The sequence below is a fragment of the Cloeon dipterum genome, chromosome X, assembly GCF_949628265.1.
Source record: "Cloeon dipterum chromosome X, ieCloDipt1.1, whole genome shotgun sequence".
NCBI lineage: Eukaryota > Metazoa > Arthropoda > Insecta > Ephemeroptera > Baetidae > Cloeon > Cloeon dipterum.
In genome coordinates this window covers 4,204,372-4,221,967 of record NC_088790.1, presented here as the reverse complement: position 1 = coordinate 4,221,967, position 17,596 = coordinate 4,204,372, and the positions used below count along the sequence as shown (strand labels likewise).

The window sequence follows — 17,596 nt, the reverse complement described above, 5'->3', positions numbered from 1 at the left end:
TACGATAAACATAGATATTAAGTAATACTATAGTTTTGAGGTTTGAATATGAATACGATGGTTATTACGTTGATAACGCATACATATAGTTATTCTCATTCTTTTCGAATGAACATCCTGATTTCGTTTTTCGCTATGAATGTACTTGATCGTTGGCATGGGACGAAGCTCGCTTGCAGCGGGACGCCAGTGTGCTGGTCCTTCGCCTGCCGCCACCAACAGTACAAACGGGTAACGGGTTGCCTCCGAACCAAACGCGGTGTAGCATTGGGGCTGCCATTTTGTGCACGATGCTCTCGATTCTCCACCATCTATCTGCTTGACGCTCTAACCTCAACGCTACTTTAACTTACACAAATTCTTCAATTACGTACGAATCATAAAGAAAATTCTTAGTAAATCGCTGTGGCAACGGATATTGCTTAATGCCAGCATCCCCAACACTTCAGCTACTTCAAATCCTGATTTTTTAGTTAATAATGACCAAAGAGTCGTGTAGATTGATTTCATAATCTTTAAAAGTTGTACATTAATTACTCACATCTGGTTAGTTTAATAGATAATTTCGTAGATTTCCATTATTTAATGATATGTAAACGTATTTTCTTGATTTTACTTTCAGGTATAATTAGCATAAATACATACCATAATAAATATATCACAAAGACTTAACTTTCATTACTGAATGCAAACGATATTCTAATTATGAATTTTCGACCAAGTAATTGCCGTAATTGCATCGAAGATCGCTTTCCTTATCACCGCGTTCAAGCCAAGGCAGAACGCCGTTCTCGGCTGTCCGCCTCTCGTCCACAGGTAACAGCTCCACTGCGGACTAAGCACTAAGCTCACGTAAAGCGCTCAACCGCCTGCTTCCCGCTCAACCGTCGTTTTCCAACGGTCATGCACAAGAAAAATTGGACTAAACCTGGAACCGGTAAAAATACTGATATGAGATAAATTTTGTTTTTAAATGAGAGTAATTGAAAACTATTTTCATTCGGAAAAAATTGCCATAAAGTATAACAATCACTTGTAATAAAGGCAATAGCAAAATTGGCAAACACGTAAATTGTGTAAAATGACTGATTTATTTTTATTTTTGTAAAAATATCTTTCCTATCTTTCCCTCTCTTCTTTGATTATTGCTTGTGTTTTTGTATTTGTGCAAGTGAAGTGATTATGTGAAAAACTGTGCAAAAGCGAACTTGTGTGCAGCACGAGTGCGACAGCACAGCGACCAGCTGCTTCGCCCTCCCAATTTCTCCACCTTCGATAGGTGCCGCAGGGGGGTTAGCCTGAGCTAACCCACGGTAGGTCAGGGAACAATAAATCAGATGGCCCAAATTCACCGACGAGAGCGCACGTCACCTGAGCAGGGTGCGTCTCTCATTGCAGACCACGAAATCATACGATTTCGGATTCGACGTTAAATTCACTCCAAAGTCAGGAATTGTAAGTAAACATTTGCTTTTCCAACTTTTGGGATTCTCCTTTTGGGCTTCCGCCAGTGGTTGCTTCGGGCACCACAATAATTTCAAAGAGCCATTCTGATGTTCCCTCGTCCACCACCCTGTAGGTGTCCCTCGTGGCCAGTCCCTGTCAGGAGTCCCTGGTCCACGCGGAGCCCAACCGAGGCGTCATATCGGCGGCCGCGCGCACACGTCACCCGCGCGCGCCGTGACCTTTGCCGAACCCATGGTCACCCGGTGGACAACACCAGCCTGGAGAGAGCGGCAGCATCGACAACTTTGAGGATTTCTTTCAGAACGAGCGGCAGCTACGTAGACGGAGCAGCCACCGCGCCAACACCCGAGAAGAGGAAGTGTGATGAGTACTCCTTTTAGTGTTGCGCGTCGAGATATCTTTTCATCGCATTTCTATATTTGCAATTTCCCCACTAACAACTTCCATTTTTTTAATGTGAATTCGCTCGATTAAAAACAACAGACAAACACTCAACAAACGCCAAATTTCTATTGTTCTGATTTTCAGAAAGATTGTTGTTTTTCCGGTTAATAACAATAATCAGCGACCTTAATTCCATTAAATTCCGTGTGTCATTTTTTGCGATATTCCTAACTTAGTCTATTTTTTCTTGAAGGGCAGGGAAGAACCTTAGCGACCTTTGGTTTAGAGTAATTAGAGTCATAATTAAAGATTAGTTTAATTCTGACGCAGATTTTTTTGAATAAATAAATTTTGTTAATTTTTCCAAAAATTAACTGGCATCCTACAAACATTATTACCAGCACATTAGGTGTTGTGACAACTTGTTGATTTCATCTTGCATTAAATTGCCCTTGTTTGATGAGACTTCCAACTCGCAATCAATGCTGGTTGAACGTTGAACAAGCAACATTACTCACAATCAATTCAAGAATTTAAGTCGCTCTATTCCGTAAAGAACGTCGGAATTCTTAACATTACCCAATGTTGCGTACTTAATACTGTAAGAATTAATTCCTCTGCTACTTCCTGTCAAGCGAATAACATAGTTCATCAGGACTATAATATACTTTTAAGTAACCCAGCGAGACAATATTTAATAGAGGGACTTGAGTCTCAACCTTTAAATCAATTCTATCCCTAATGCGGGTTAGGTTTTGTTACCTGCATTCGATTCAAGGTGAAACATGCTTTTAACGAATAATTAAACATAGCAGATATTGTGATAAGAATCATTGCTTTGTACTGTAACGGGTATCATTTAGGTGGCCCTGAAAAGGGCCGATTTGGGCGCAGAGCTTTTCGGCTTAAGCACGCTCTCCGCGGATGCGGCGGGCCAGCTGGATGTCCTTGGGCATGATGGTGACGCGCTTGGCGTGGATGGCGCACAGGTTCGTGTCCTCGAACAGACCAACCAAGTAGGCCTCGCTAGCCTCCTGCAGGGCCATGACAGCCGACGACTGGAAGCGCAGGTCGGTCTTGAAGTCCTGGGCGATTTCACGCACCAGACGCTGGAAGGGCAGCTTGCGGATCAGCAGCTCAGTGCTCTTCTGGTAGCGACGGATCTCACGAAGGGCCACTGTGCCGGGTCTGTAGCGATGGGGCTTCTTCACGCCACCGGTGGCGGGCGCGCTCTTCCTCGCGGCCTTGGTGGCCAATTGTTTGCGGGGCGCCTTGCCTCCGGTCGACTTGCGGGCGGTCTGCTTCGTGCGAGCCATGTCTATGAAACGATGATCAAAGAACGAAGAATGAAATGCAAGACGAGCAGCGCCTGCTTTTATACAAAAATCCCCACTGCCAATGCAAAGCCCCGCCTCTCGACGCTCATTGGCTGCTGGCATTTTGCTTCTCCCGGTCTCCTCGCTGAGTATATATAACCACTGCTCTCTCAACAAAAATTCATCAGATTCGTCGACTTCGTCATCTGAAACAGAAGCACCATGACTGGACGTGGAAAGGGAGGCAAGGGACTCGGCAAGGGAGGCGCCAAGCGTCATCGCAAGGTGCTGCGTGACAACATCCAGGGCATCACGAAGCCGGCCATCCGCCGTCTGGCCCGTCGCGGCGGAGTCAAGCGCATCTCCGGCCTCATCTACGAGGAGACCCGCGGTGTGTTGAAGGTGTTCCTTGAGAACGTGATCCGCGACGCCGTCACCTACACCGAGCACGCCAAGAGGAAGACCGTCACCGCCATGGACGTTGTCTACGCCCTCAAGCGCCAGGGCCGCACCCTCTACGGTTTCGGCGGCTAAGCTGTTTCACCTTCACCCTAAACAGCGAAATCGGCCCTTTTAAGGGCCACCCAAATACTTCTCGTTTGGTTATAAAGCAATATTTAATAAGATACGTTGGTATATGCTTGGAATTTATCTTCAATATAAGATTGCACCCGAATTTTGAAGAACTGAACGATATAGATGTTTCGTTGATCGTATAGCGGCTTGCGCGTCTCTTTACTAACGGTTTAGAGACTGCTTCGGCGAGCGTGAATTTAACGATTCTTTCAACTATTCAGAAGGGAACGACTGACTCCAAAAATAAAGAGAAGAAATTCTGGACTAAACTCATTTTGTCTAATTAGATTAAGCCACCAACTAGCTCCCATGTACATATTTCGCGATGATAATGCGTCAGCCAATCAGGATTTTTGTAGCTACCTTTTCCCCTGTGCTGTCTCAGAATATTTGGTTTGAACCATTGTTTCATGCGTTATTGCATTCAGTCAAATCTAATGTAGAGTAGACTATCCAACGGGTTTAATTTTCAGTCCGGAGTTTACCTTTTCCAGGGACGTGTTGATCATCTCCGGGAAATCCTGATACCGGAAAAAAATTCCCGGGACACCCCGGCTTGCTGGTCAGTTCAAAAATATCTCCAATTTTTTAATTAGGAGTTAAAATTGTCAAATTTAATTTCAAACTTAAAATAATAATCCTTTTCTTCCCTTTCCTGGTGCATTGTTATCCAATTTTACCATCGGAGCGAATTTGCGGACATTTAAAGCACGATAGGACGAGATTTTTGGCGTTGATATTTTTATGTGCCACTTGTAAATTATACTGCTTGTCAATAATGATGGAGAATATTCCAAATTTGAAGCTCGGGAATGGGAGTGGTCCTTATTTATTCGTTACCTCAAAAATCGAGTTCTGCGAATGAAAAGTGAACTGCAACTCTAGACCACGTCCCCCTTTCCTGAGATTCAAATCTGGAATATCTCCAATTATTAACAATTACTTTGTAAGCAAACATTACAAGTGTCACCCCAAAAATTCAATTCGCCTGGAACTGCTCATCGGAATTCGAAAAAATTAGCCACTCTCGGCCCGATGGACGCTTATATTAAATCCATCTGAAGGAGGGGGCACCGGGCACACGGTCTTACAGGGACAGGGAGGATAAAAATGCGTCCATCTAATTGTAATGCAAGGAGGAACGCATTTTGTTAGCCGGCCGAGCAATCCCATTCTCAGGCAGGGAATCAGTTTGATGGCATTTTCTTAATTAGCATAGATACTAAGCATGTACATGATAATATATGGAAAACGTACTCTCCGAAGAGAGCACGACATACGTCAGATTTTTATTATGAGAACACCCATGGGGCCGTAGCCGGAATGAGTGAGATGGCTAAGTGTAAACTTTGCTTTTGAACTTTGAAATGAATTATTTGGTAGCCCTGAAAAGGGCTGGTTGGGGGATCCCAGGAGATGGAGAAGACTTAGGCCTTCTTGGCAGCGGCCTTCTTAGGGGCAGCCTTCTTGGCGGCGGGCTTCTTAGCAACGACCTTCTTAGCCTTGGGTGTCTTGGGCTTGGCTGCGGCGACCTTGGGCTTCTTGTCCTTCTTCGGCGACTTGGCCTTCTTCAGAGCAGCGGGCTTCTTCGCAACCTTCTTTTCAGCCACGGCCTTCTTTGGCTTAGCGACCTTCTTCTCGCCGGTAGCCCTCTTGGGCTTGGCAGCCTTAGTCTTGGTCACTTTCTTCTCACCTGCAGGCTTCTTGGGCTTGACCACCTTTTCCTTCTTAGGGGCGGCGGTAGTGGCGCTCAGCTTGAAGGAACCAGAGGCACCCTTGCCCTTGGTTTGCACCAACTTGCCATCGGTGACGGCAGACTTGAGGTACTTGCGGATGAAAGGAGCAAGCTTCTCAGCATCGATCTTATAGGTTGCGGCGATGTACTTCTTGATCGCTTGAAGGGAGGAACCTCCGCGTTCCTTCAAGTTCTTGATGGCGGCGTTGACCATCTGGGCCGTAGGAGGGTGTGCAGGGACAACCTTCTTGGCACCAGCGGCCTTCGGAGCCTTAGGCTTCTTAGCCTTGGTGGGGCTCGCAGGAGCAGGGGCAGCGGCAGGAGCAGCAGTATCAGCCATGGCGAAATGTAATGGAGTGTAGCTTCAGAAGTAACACTCCACGTTTATATACTCCGTTAGCAGACCGGCGCTTGAGCGCCGCCGGCACGCATGCGCACTGGTTTTTCAGCACGCCAAGCGCGGATTTCCCAGCTCAACTTTTTCGTTACAGGCGTCCAACGTGCTTCTCCGTTGACTTTGTCGGCTGGTCACGGCCCACCGGTGGGCCGTGTGGGGCCCGGTGGGATTTTAATGGATGCAGATTGATATGCTCCATCAGATGATATACCATTTACAACTATTTGAGAGCTTGGACGGCGGGTATTTTGGGTTTCAGCTCGGAGAGATCCGAAAAGTTGCTTGACACAAGGCAGAAATTTCCAATTTTTTCCGGTCCCTTGACTTTTATTTGGTATTTTTTTAATCACAATTGAAGTCTGGTCTTACAGCTACGATTAGAGACCAAACTGAGCCGGCTATTGCGAAAATTACGGTTGTTACTTCGGTTTGAAGGTCGTCGCTTCGAACTAAATGGCTCACTCTTCTCCGAAGCTCTGTGAGCCGTACTACGGCGCTGAGTAAATTAACATTACAATCTTTTAGTGTATTCAAACCAAGATTTTGTTTACATTAAACCATTCCATATGGTAATAGGGGAGAAAAAATATAACTTGGAATGATTTATAAATAGCATTAAGATGGCAGACCCATGGAAATCGTCTGGAGAATACACTCATCACACTACTGCAACCGTCTGTTTGGTTTTTTGTCACGTACCTTTTTACAGTTACAACCAGTGTTGATTGTGATACAAATCGTATTTTTCTCTTCAGCAGATATTTAAAATTGAAAAAATGCAGAAAGGTTCTTCGCGTTCTTAAAAGCAGAATTAAAACTTTCATGTTGTTAAATGCGAAGCGCTTATCGCGCTTATTACGAAAGCTTGTAAATATTAAACATTTTTTTTTTGCAACTATATTTTTAGAGTTTAACTATTTATGCGTGAAATGTAAACTGATATTTTAAGATATACTTAAATTGGTTATCAATAAATTACTGTGACTTTAACAATTTGCCTGTAGAGAATGAATTTGCTGGGGCGCTCTCACACTCATAGCCAGCGGTGAAGTTGATATTCAATTCGAATTTATTTGTCTCTTACAATTAGTATGGAATAGTTCTACTCTAATGTACCCTATTTAATTACAAATACAGACATACAAATTCGGACAAAAGCGAAATAGGTACAAAAATCTCTGATTGAGGGAAGTGGCACACTCTGTTTGAATCGAGGAAACGCATCGTGCACATTAGCCACAAAGGTTCGCCAAAACCCGCATTTTTTCGGGAAAACCCACTGCATTGCAAACAACTTTTTTGCGTGGTTTTCAGCAATTTGGCGCATTTTTATTGAAAATAAAATTCTCATGATGGATGATTAAAATTAGGGATTTTCACAAAATCAGTATTTAAAACCACTGGTTAGACCTGATGGACCGATGACGGTGTTTAAGCATCGTTTTTTCCCAAAATTTCTTACTTTTTTGGCGCGAAATGTGACTTTTTTGGAGTTGAATTTGGAAATAAAACCAGAACTGGTGGTTTTTATAGCTGCTTGTTGCGCGAATAACCAATGGTGCATTTTTTGCGCGTTGCAAAGTTGGCGAAACCAGTTAGCCACGCATACGCATTGAAAGTAGCGAAGCGCTTATCATACGATTTTAACTGATAACTATCAGAGCGATAATCATACAAACTAGATTTACGGCACAGTCATTCGCGGATACCTCTATACAATAACATCTTCTGTTCTGAGCAGGGTTCGCCAATTTTGCAATGCGCAAAAATGCACCACTTTTTTGCGCAAAAAACCGGCTGGAAAAACCCACCAGTTTTGAGTTTTTCCGCATTTTTCCGAATTTAACCTAAGAATAGTCTCAATTTTCGCTCAAAAACAGTCTGAAAATTCAGAAAATTAAAATTTTCAGTCTCTTGGTGGAACAAGTGGCTCTAATACTGATTTTGAAAATTCCCTATTTTTGGTCATCCATCATAAGATTTTTTATTTTCCATAAGAAAGCATGTGTTTTGGAAAAATGCGCAAAATTGCAGAAAAACCCACAAAAAAACATTTTGCAATGCAGTGGGTTTTTCCGAAAAAAATGCGGGTTTTTGCGAATCCTGGTTCTGAGTGGTCTTAACTTTAGAAAACAGCTAAATTAAATATAAATATACACTTCAGAATATTTGACACTAATTGACGATTGTGTATTTATTTTTCACAGAGATAATAAATGGCATTCTCGGGTGAAAATTGATTTTTTCCACTTTTTTAAGCTTAAGATTCTATATTGTTACACATTTATTACCTTCAAAAAGTATAAAATTTAAATTTTACTATATATGATTTTTCAATTCCCAAACACGAGTCTCAAAGATCTTAAAATGGAATAAAAATTAAAATATACCGTCATAATATACTCACTGAAATGGGCCAGTTCCGTAAATGGGCAACGGTGTCGATTAAGTCGAAGAAAAGGTCAAAAGTGACTTTCTTGAACGTCCATGTGCACGTTGTTAATGAAGTACGCAGAAATTTTGTTGATCGTCACATTGTCAAATGATCCTCTCAAGCTGAAAATTGACGAAAGTTAAAAAAATACAATTTATGTTGAGGATTAATACTGAAAAAACCGGAAAATTCAATTAATTCCTGATACACGTGGATGCTGATCAACGGCTGCCCAGAGGGATGAGCGGGGGAGCGAGAGTCCGAGAGAAGCAGAAGCACAACCTCTTGCTCGCGTGTCAGGAGAGCAAATGAGTAGCGAGATGTCGCGCTGGAGGAGAGGGAGGCTTCAAAGGTGTCATACCTGAGCTTCTCCCTCCGCTCTCCCTTGATCCCCTGTGAGCGCTCGAAAGTTAACATCGTCACTTAGCGGTATTGATCGTAATATCGTCAGGTAAACCTCTGACGGCCCTGACATTTATTTTTTTCAATATTTTGGTCTACTAGGAAAGATTTGTAGGGAGCAGCAGTCGGATGAAATAAAACACGACCAGTTTACTCAACTACAGATGTGAACTTGGTTTAATCAATTGAACGAACAGACACACCCGGCCTAAACGGATATGGCCGTAAAGAACGGCGCGAAGTAGGGTTTTATTTGAATCATATTAATTATTGCCGTGCATTCCTAATAAGGGTGAAATTGGGTTTGTCTTTATTGTCAGAGTTTATTGTAAGTTTTATAATATCAATTAATTGGGGACACAATTAGTCAGTTAATTAAGATAGTCAATTTAAGTAAATTTTGAGACAGTGTTACCACCAGAGAGGGATATGGGGGTAGAAAGCATCAGGAGTTTTCCACCAGCATCTCAAGAGGGGGAGAGAAGTCACACACAAACACAAGGGAGGAGAGAGAGACAGAGCCCCCACAGATTTATTTGATACCTTCCGAGATTTCGCCATGCCAATTAGAATGAAAAATTAAAACTTTTGTAAAAAGGGTTGGTTAGAAATTGTAACGACTTACAAATCATTTTGTAAAAAATCCTATATTTAATATTTATTGCAGGTACAGTCTCATTATATTCCGAAGATTACAGTTATGATTGATATTTCATTTAGCTCCCCCAATTCCCAAAATTATGTCAATCAGTTCATCGAAGGTTAATCCTTGCAGCATGGAGTTGGCAAACGCAACGACACGGCCAACAAATGCACTGATGATTGGAGCCTTGATTTCGTTGAAAATGGTCGGGGCGAAATCCATGATCATCTGATTGACCATCTCTGCCATTGAGCCACCTCCCATCAATCCCTCCAAATTCGACTGGAAATTCAAACGAAAATTCATTAATTTTATACCAATAAACACTATCGACTATTTTTAGTATGCAAATTCGAACAATAAAGATGCTCTTTGGGTTCAAACGTAATCTGATGTAAATCAAGAAGAGTCAAATAATGTTGAGATTAAATTGATCAGCCACTTTGAGAGTTGGCATAGTTCTTTGACCCGCAGATTGTGAGCCACTTGACTGTCAACTTGTCAAGTGTTTCGATTTAAGATTGATATACTTACAAACACGGCAGGGAAATTCAAATCCACGGGCATATCTACGACTTGCACGGAGCCGTTCACCAGACCCATCTTCACCTCGCCAGTTAAGCTGACGTTGAGCAGTGAAAATCTGTTTAAATAGCGAAATTAGAAATTAATTCTCGAATTGCATAGTATATACTCACTGGAATGGACCAGTTCCGTAAATGGGCAAGACCGAAAGGACGCCGTCGATGTCATATCTGTCGCCAAAGGTGTCGATTGAGTCGAAGAAAAGGTCAAACGTAACTTTCATTCTCAGAACGTCCATGTGCACGTTGTTAATGAAGTACGCTGAGATTTTATTGACCGTCACATTGTCAAATGATCCTCTCAAGCTGAAAATTTCAATGTTAAAAAATTCAAACTATTATTAATAAATACTGAAAACCTCCGGAAATTATTAAACTAATTTCGGAGAAAAATTATGTATTTCAAATTTTTAAAACCAAAATGCTCATCGTAGCCAACAATTCTAAGAATTTTCGATAAACTAAAATTCTAGATTAATTTCTGAATTACTTTTCAATCTTGGAAAAAATTCGCTTGTCATCTAAAAACCATATTTTTGCATTTTGGAAATGAATATAAGGTTGACAATTAATTGAAACTCACTCTGCGGTGGTGCTATCGATGCGAATATTTCCGTGCTCAAGGAACAAAGGGTCAAGAGGTGGAATTCCGTAGGCAGGAAAGCCGTTTTGCAACGAGGTGCGGAAATTATCCAAAATAATAGCCAACGAATCGTCGATTCCCTTGGCGCCAATCACCGCGTCCTCATTTGCGTATCCAAAAAGGGACTTCAACTCAGCATCTGCAAAGCCGCACTATGTACCTTCATTGCGAAACAAAAATTGACAAAATATCATACTTATCTGCTCCGGGGTGAAATTGTCCATGTACCTCGGCAGGGCACAGGTGCACCCTAGAAGGGCCATGACTACGCAGGTTGCCAGGTATTTCATGGTTGGAGGATCGGAGCAGTCACCTCTTCAGCTGCAACCCCAGAGATGCTGCGTCGTGCGGAAAGCTGCCTTTTTATATCAAGAAGGCGTGTGCACCTGCCTCCCATTTCGAGCCCTCTTCCATGCCCCGTGATAAAATGACATCTCTGTTATCAGCGTCGGCCGGTCATCCCACCTCTTCAGCGCAAAAAAGTCGAGTGTGTATGTGTTTGATTTTAATCAATCAATGCGCGCAGTACAATATTTTTGTTTTCGCCGCATTATCACTTAGCGTTAAGTACCTTACACACAGCTGATGTTTGACAATAGATTTTCTCGGACTCAAGAGATAGAGGTGAGGAGCAAGGAGATCGATTTGCGATTTCTGTTGAAACCGAAATTTCCAAGCAGGAAAAATTAATTAAAAGTTGATTTAAAACGAAAAAACCCAGATTACAGAAATATTTTGATAAAATTATAGTACATATTTTTCGAAACTCCATGAAAGGAATAATAGGATATGTGTTTATACTTCGTGTTATTAGAATTAGAAGTGAAGTCTTTCTTTATTTAGGCTTTTTGAAATTTTCAACACTTCAATGACAATATTAAAAACTATATTTAACTCACTAGCGGAAGTCAAGCCAAGTCGAAAGGTGTGCATATTTTGCATTTCTGACTGTTAAAACACGAAATTTTGCGCTCATAACATTTGTAAAAATTGATTTATTATTGTTTTTCGAGATTCCAAATGGAATTTCTTGAAAATGAAGCCAAAAACTACCATAAAATTTTCACACGTACCACATTTGATATTTAAAGTATGGTGTTGGTTTTCAAAATCCCAAAAACACCCGTTAATTTTCAAAAATGACCCAAGTTCGCCAAAAATGTGCCGTATAAACCATGCAAAATTGAAGATTAAATTGAGTTAAGACCGATCGATGGTGCGAATTTCATCAGATTATCTCTACACCGCGACAACCGTGATTTTTAATCAGTTTATATAAATTCACTTTGTTCTTAGAATAATATTAGGGATCAATGGTATTTTTAGTAAGTAAAGGAAATTTTTTAATTGGATTTCTATGTACTTTTTTACAAGTGAAAATTAGTTTTGTGGCCATTTTTTAGACATGGCTTTTTTGTAATTTATAGGGAAGATTAAAGCTTGCAGCATCACCCTGCAGGTGCAGGCAACAGCAGCTTACCCGCACTAAACTCAAATAAAGTGCGTTTGTTTTGTAAAAGGAGTGGAAATTAGCCCACCCGCACTGCCTGGCTGTTCCGCAGCACAGTTTCCCCTCACTGTAAAAGGCGTAGAGGAAGCGATCGTTCCTTTTTATTCTCAATTGGACCCATTGAAATATTTTATAGCAAATTTATTAATACGTTAAATATTCTACAAGAAGACGTGGTAGAAACAGATACGTCTCTCTGCTAGAAATATTATGTAAACTTTTGCTGCGTTATCTGCATACTAACGATATTGACACTTTTTAATCTAAGATTATTGCATGTTCAGTTATCTTGTCCTTTTTTCGAATTAAATACCGAGAGAGTAGATAGAGGAGCTGTCACATAACATGTTATTAAAATTCACATTTCTTGTCTTCTGGCACGAAATTGTCAGCAAACCGCCAATCGAAAGCTCATCTTTCATAAATTGCTGCAGGGTAGTAAGAAAAATCATTTTTTCGGATCAATGTGTGTTTTCCATGTTATAAATTTTTATGTTATTGTTAAAAAAAGGATTAAAGAAATGGAAATAATGACCAAGTGTCTGGAGTCTCGTTTTGCATCTTCTCATTTGGCGCCGAACACGCGGTGCTTTCGCAATTCGCCACTGGGGTAAGCGACAAGGGTGAGCACCCCTGCCAAGGCGAGACCTCTCATGGCGGACTTCCGAATTAGGTTTTCCCGATTTTATGCATTATGCAGAGCGGAGAGTTGGAGCGTGTGCAGAACAAAGAGAGGAAGTCGCGCGAGAAATACGTCGTCGTGTGTAGTGAAATCCAAGGAGGCTGGCGTAAAATAGTCTTTTTCTGCGAAATTCCAATTTGCATAAGCAAACTGGCAGAATATTCGAAAAGCATGCTCTCCGCTGGTCCCTGTTGTTCTGTTACTCTCTGTCGGTGATATTCCAGGAATCTGGAAACTGTGAACAAAAGAATATTATGTGTGCTATTTTCGGCCACCCTGAAAATATGTCAAAATATGGGACCAGCGAGCAGTGCTTTGTGTGCACCCCTCGTAATTCACAAACTGTTATTGTTGCCCTCTTTGTGGTAGCGAACCGCTTTTGTGCGCGCGCTGGGATCAAATATTTTGGCCCTTTCCCTTGTTCACCTGAAAAGCCATTCAGCCCGTTATCCGTGTCTTGTCGAGAGAAACGTAAATCGGCAATGCATTTGTTGTTATTAGAGCCGAAAAGTGTCAGCCTAATATAAAAGAGTAAAAATTAGTTTTCAACTTGGAGAACACGCGGTACGGCTGCGATTTTCGCAATCGCGTGACCAGGAAAACGACGAGTCTAGCAGCCGCGCTGCAGTCATGTGCTGCACTGAATTACTCGCTTTGAGAGCCGAATAAAGATCTAGCACACACACACAGTGTAACTCACGGCAGATTATGCCCATTTATCTGCGCGCGTCATTTGCATACACACGAACTGCTGGCAAGCATTTTACTTCCCAGAAGCCAATTTCATGGTGCGAGCTGGAATGATTTACAAATTTAATGTGCCTCTCAGGAAAACAAAATAATTAATAGCTCAAATACTGAAACAAGGGCGGGATATTCATAGAAACAATTTCAACGGTAAAAATAGTAGAGGGAAAAACAATCAATTAAAATTAGCCAAAGTTTTCCTCCATATTCCGGCAATTTTAGGGAGTTTTTATTGCCGGCATTCTATTCAAATAGAAAAATTTAAGGTTTCTGATTTCTGAGTCTGCTCAGGTTGGTCGTAGAACTAAAATTCAGGTTACGTTGAATTCGTATTTTGGCCGTTTTTTTTAAATTTGAAATTGAATAGATTGAAATTAATTTATATATTTCCATATTATAGGGCGTAAAAACCTCGGTTGGATAGGTCTAAATCTGGAATCATTTCACCTCAATTTTTTTTATCGAAAAAAATAAAACTAAAAAATTGGTACTATTTGGAGTTTTTAAAAATGTTTACATGCCTAAATCTGAGCTTCTAGTGGCTGGATTTTAAAAAACCGCATACCGCAAGACTTAATATAAAGTCTCAATTTCTTCTAGATAGTAAAAGCAGTTTAAGGGCTGCACCCATTCAACCCCTTTTATACGCACCCTAAAAACGTAAATTTATTTACTCTTTTATTGTTTCACCTCACTGCGCAACGGAGTTGATTGCTTATCACCATGAAACCACTTCTATCTGCTTATTATAGGAAGTGATGAAGAAAACTCAAACGGTATTGAATTTTTGCCAATTTAGTATTTAGAACCCACAATTTTGTTTACGCATGGTTTTTTAAAACGGTTGCCTTTGAAAATAATTTACTAAATCTTTACTTCTAATAATTGTCTGATTTAAAAGAATTGCTAATCATTCGAGACTCGTCATGATCTGAAGCAGTCTAAGGGTTTCAACCCCTTCTCCAGTCCTAATTATTGTCTCAGGTTGTACACAATTGAGCGTGTAATTAATGCCGAAATTGCTAAAATTCAATTGGAACTAGCTCTTTTTCAATATAAAATTTTCATTTATTAAAGTAATTGAAACATCTAGATCACATCCCACATTTAATGAATTTTCCACACTCCAGAAAATTTTGGCACAAAAAAGACATCGTTTCCTTCGTTAATTTAAATACTTAAAAAATTCGCACTAAACATTCTGTCCATTGCAAATAAAAATATGAAACAGTCGTTTAGAAAAACTTTGTTTATAAAAAAATTCTTTTACGCCCCTGCAGTGGTTGATCTCCAAGAACATGGACGTGGACCTTTTTCACAAACAGCACTCACTTTAAATACTGTTATCTGTATACATTATCTGAATCTGCCAAAATGACACATATTTATTCGTGCTAAATAAATCATTAGCTATATTAATATGTGTTTCATTCGGAAAAAGTCAAATTCATAATTCCTAGGTTTGGGAATTGCTCAGAAAATTAAAATTTCAGTCGTGGCCGGCGTTTTTCATTAATGACCGGTAGTTACGAATAATTTAAAAGCTTGTGCGTTGCACAAAAATAAATTATCGTTGAGCTGGAGCTGCGTGTGTTTGTGCTTAACGCTAATGAGGGACCTGCGAGTGCGAGCAAGTTTGAAAGAGAGCATCCATTTTGAGTTAACAACCCTCACACACCTCTCAGGGAAAAAAACACGCACCAACTAACCGCGCGGCGGCCTAGTCATTTTTGCAGCCACCCTAACGACCTCTTAGCGCCGTTTCTCCTTTTAATTGCGGTATTATCCAACCTTAATCACCTTTTGCTCTGCTCAATAGAGGCGATTTTCGTCTAGCTCAACTTAACTGGACACTGGTCAGTTGGTGAGTTTTTTTTTAATATTTCTTCGTAAAATGCGGTTAATTCTGTTTTATTTTATTTATTTTTGTTTCGCTTGCTTCATATTAAAGGACCTTTATAGAAAAAGAAGAAAACCGTTCCAAAGATTGTAAAAAATTTAAATTTTCCCAGATTGCCGGTTAAATTTATGAAAAAATCTGCTAAACAGTTCGCATGCTAATCAAAATAGTATGCTTATTGTAAGATCATGTTTTATTTCGCCAGGAGGGAAATTTAATCATAATTTGCACATCATTGGATTGATCGCGATGAGAGGGATTGCAATTTTACTTAAATGCTTTAACAAAAATCAACGACTGAAGAAACTTGATTGAACCTGACTATTTAATTTATTAAATAAATGTTGTTTATTTTATATTTAAAATATTTTCAAACCTAACAAAATTGAGAAGCGTTTTTTCGAACAGGGCATACACCGAGCAGACAGTTAAAAAAATCAATAGACGAAATTTTGGATGTGGTTTATCGCAGGTTTGAAGTTTCATCCGTCCAGTTTTTCCTGAAAAAAGCAAGAACTGTCCTGTTTTTCCAGACAATGGGAATTTCCTGCAATTTTTATTCGTTTTCTTAGCTTTTATATAGATTTTCAGATATTGATTGTTTCTTAAATTAGGCAATTAAGTTGTTTTTATTTTATGATTGCAAGGAAAATAAACGCATGATGAAATGCCTTAAATAATACAAATTTACCGTGTTTGAGCTAACAATTCAGTGGAAGTGACGAAAGTTTTCACTTAAAAACACAAAATATTGTAAAAAGTGGAAACAATCGTAAACTAGTCTCAAAAATGTTCTCTTGCGTTTCGAAATGATGGAAAGGTTTCGGGCGTCTCGTGTAAGTAATTTAATAGAATACACATAAATTTCAGTGAAACAAATACGTTCTTTATTAAAACTGTTGGAAAATATTTCGGCAATTTTCTTAGTTTTACAATGGGAAATATGTGATATTTTATAAATCTCATCAAATTCTTTGATTTATTTTTGTCAATTGCTCGTACTTTATTGTGCAATTTTTATCGAAGCTATTTCCTGCGTTGCAAAACTGTGGAGAGCCGTTTTCAACATAAAGCGTGGCAAAATATTTTGACTCTAAAATATTTCTGTCTATGAAATGCGTGTTTTTTTTCACTTCGCCTAATTTTTAATGAGTTTTAAGCTGATTTAGTACCTGCAAAAGCTACTAATGATATTAAGGAATTCCTAAAAAGTGTACTGCAATTTTTTAATTTAATTTGTATAGCAATATTTCTGCTTAAAGTAGTATATATGATTAAATTTATCTTGCGCGGCAAATGCTTGAGAAGAAAAATTATCAAATAAGATAAGAAGTACATATATTTACCTGATTCTTACAACTCATTGTCAGCAATATTTTAATTTGATTGGCCCAAATATTTGTCGTCTTGATTTTCATATTTGTTGGTTGTGTTGACCCAAAGAATATTCGATGAAATTATCAAACCAATATTTTGAATACTTAAAAAAACTTTATTTTCAATTAACTTTGGATGCCAAACAACCTTTATGAATGATCAAGAGGCATATTTTTTGTATATTCAGAGAGAAAAATTTTCCATTTGCACCATCTAAAATTTTGTGGAGTTCTGGTGATTATTTTTTTTATTTCAGGTCAAAGGTCAACATTTGGATTTTGGGTAAAAAAATCAAGTGAACGCGAGATCTTGGCTTCTACTAGTAAGAAAAGCCAGAACAGCATACCATTTAACTTATCTTAATGTTCTCCGACTAGCCAAAAAGGTTTTAGGGAGGTAATATCTCCTCCACTTCTCGTTTAAAAGGAACTAATTCATTTTTCACTTATTTTATTTTTCATTCAGCTCATACAGCTCGCCAGGAAGCGTGTCAAGCTTCTCTCCAGTTAAATTTGTATACAATATTTGTATTTTTGAAATTCCTTTTCATTTGCGACATTCGCTTTGTTTCTTCTCAAGAAGGCAGCAGAAAGGAATAAGGAAAGGAAAAAAATCAAAAGTTGCAAGGTTGAAGCAGGGCAGACGAGCGTCTGTCTCTCGAGCAGCAAGCAACTCTCGACTCGGCTCTCACACCACGAGGGCAGCAATTTTAATTTAGCATAGGAGCGCGCGGTGGGGCGGGCGAACCGCAACACGGGGTTGGTGCACCTGTGACGGGCTGTTCTTTGCACTCTCTCTG

At 39.8% G+C, this 17,596-nt stretch overlaps 4 protein-coding genes across 4 annotated transcripts; 1 reads left to right on the top strand and 3 right to left on the bottom strand.

Annotated features, from left to right (window-relative positions):
* Positions 1-2,704: 2,704 nt before the first annotated feature.
* Positions 2,705-3,167, bottom strand: LOC135945996 (histone H3). Its single transcript, XM_065493971.1, has one exon. The coding sequence runs from the start codon at positions 3,165-3,167 to the stop codon at positions 2,757-2,759; it is 411 nt and encodes a 136-aa protein (XP_065350043.1). The 3' UTR covers positions 2,705-2,756.
* Positions 3,168-3,373: 206 nt separating this feature from the next.
* LOC135946004 (histone H4) lies at positions 3,374-4,077 on the top strand. The gene has a single exon (XM_065493980.1). It carries the CDS (start codon positions 3,390-3,392, stop codon positions 3,699-3,701), a length of 312 nt encoding a protein of 103 aa, XP_065350052.1. The 5' UTR covers positions 3,374-3,389; the 3' UTR covers positions 3,702-4,077.
* A 515-nt stretch (positions 4,078-4,592) lies between these two features.
* Positions 4,593-5,818, bottom strand: LOC135946247 (histone H1-III-like). The gene has a single exon (XM_065494378.1). It carries the CDS (start codon positions 5,816-5,818, stop codon positions 5,171-5,173), a length of 648 nt encoding a protein of 215 aa, XP_065350450.1. The 3' UTR covers positions 4,593-5,170.
* Positions 5,819-9,339: 3,521 nt separating this feature from the next.
* LOC135945683 (uncharacterized) lies at positions 9,340-10,949 on the bottom strand. The gene is made up of 5 exons (XM_065493513.1): positions 10,778-10,949; positions 10,522-10,720; positions 10,053-10,244; positions 9,889-9,997; positions 9,340-9,636 (listed from the first exon to the last, which is right to left on the bottom strand). Exons 1-5 carry the CDS (start codon positions 10,869-10,871, stop codon positions 9,424-9,426), a joined length of 807 nt encoding a protein of 268 aa, XP_065349585.1. The 5' UTR covers positions 10,872-10,949; the 3' UTR covers positions 9,340-9,423.
* Between the last annotated feature and the right edge of the window lie 6,647 nt (positions 10,950-17,596).

Excerpts from the sequence above, each read along its gene's own strand:
- LOC135945996 (XM_065493971.1), bottom strand. The coding sequence starts at position 3,167 with ATGGCTCGCACGAAGCAGACCGCCCGCAAGTCGACCGGAGGCAAGGCG.
- LOC135946004 (XM_065493980.1), top strand. The coding sequence starts at position 3,390 with ATGACTGGACGTGGAAAGGGAGGCAAGGGACTCGGCAAGGGAGGCGCC.
- LOC135946247 (XM_065494378.1), bottom strand. The coding sequence starts at position 5,818 with ATGGCTGATACTGCTGCTCCTGCCGCTGCCCCTGCTCCTGCGAGCCCC.
- LOC135945683 (XM_065493513.1), bottom strand. The coding sequence starts at position 10,871 with ATGAAATACCTGGCAACCTGCGTAGTCATGGCCCTTCTAGGGTGCACC. Across the intron at positions 9,998-10,052 it reads TACGGAACTGGTCCATTCCA|ATTTTCACTGCTCAACGTCA; the intron begins GTGAGTATATAC and ends CTATTTAAACAG. Across the intron at positions 9,637-9,888 it reads TGAATTTCCCTGCCGTGTTT|TCGAATTTGGAGGGATTGAT; the intron begins GTAAGTATATCA and ends TTGAATTTCCAG.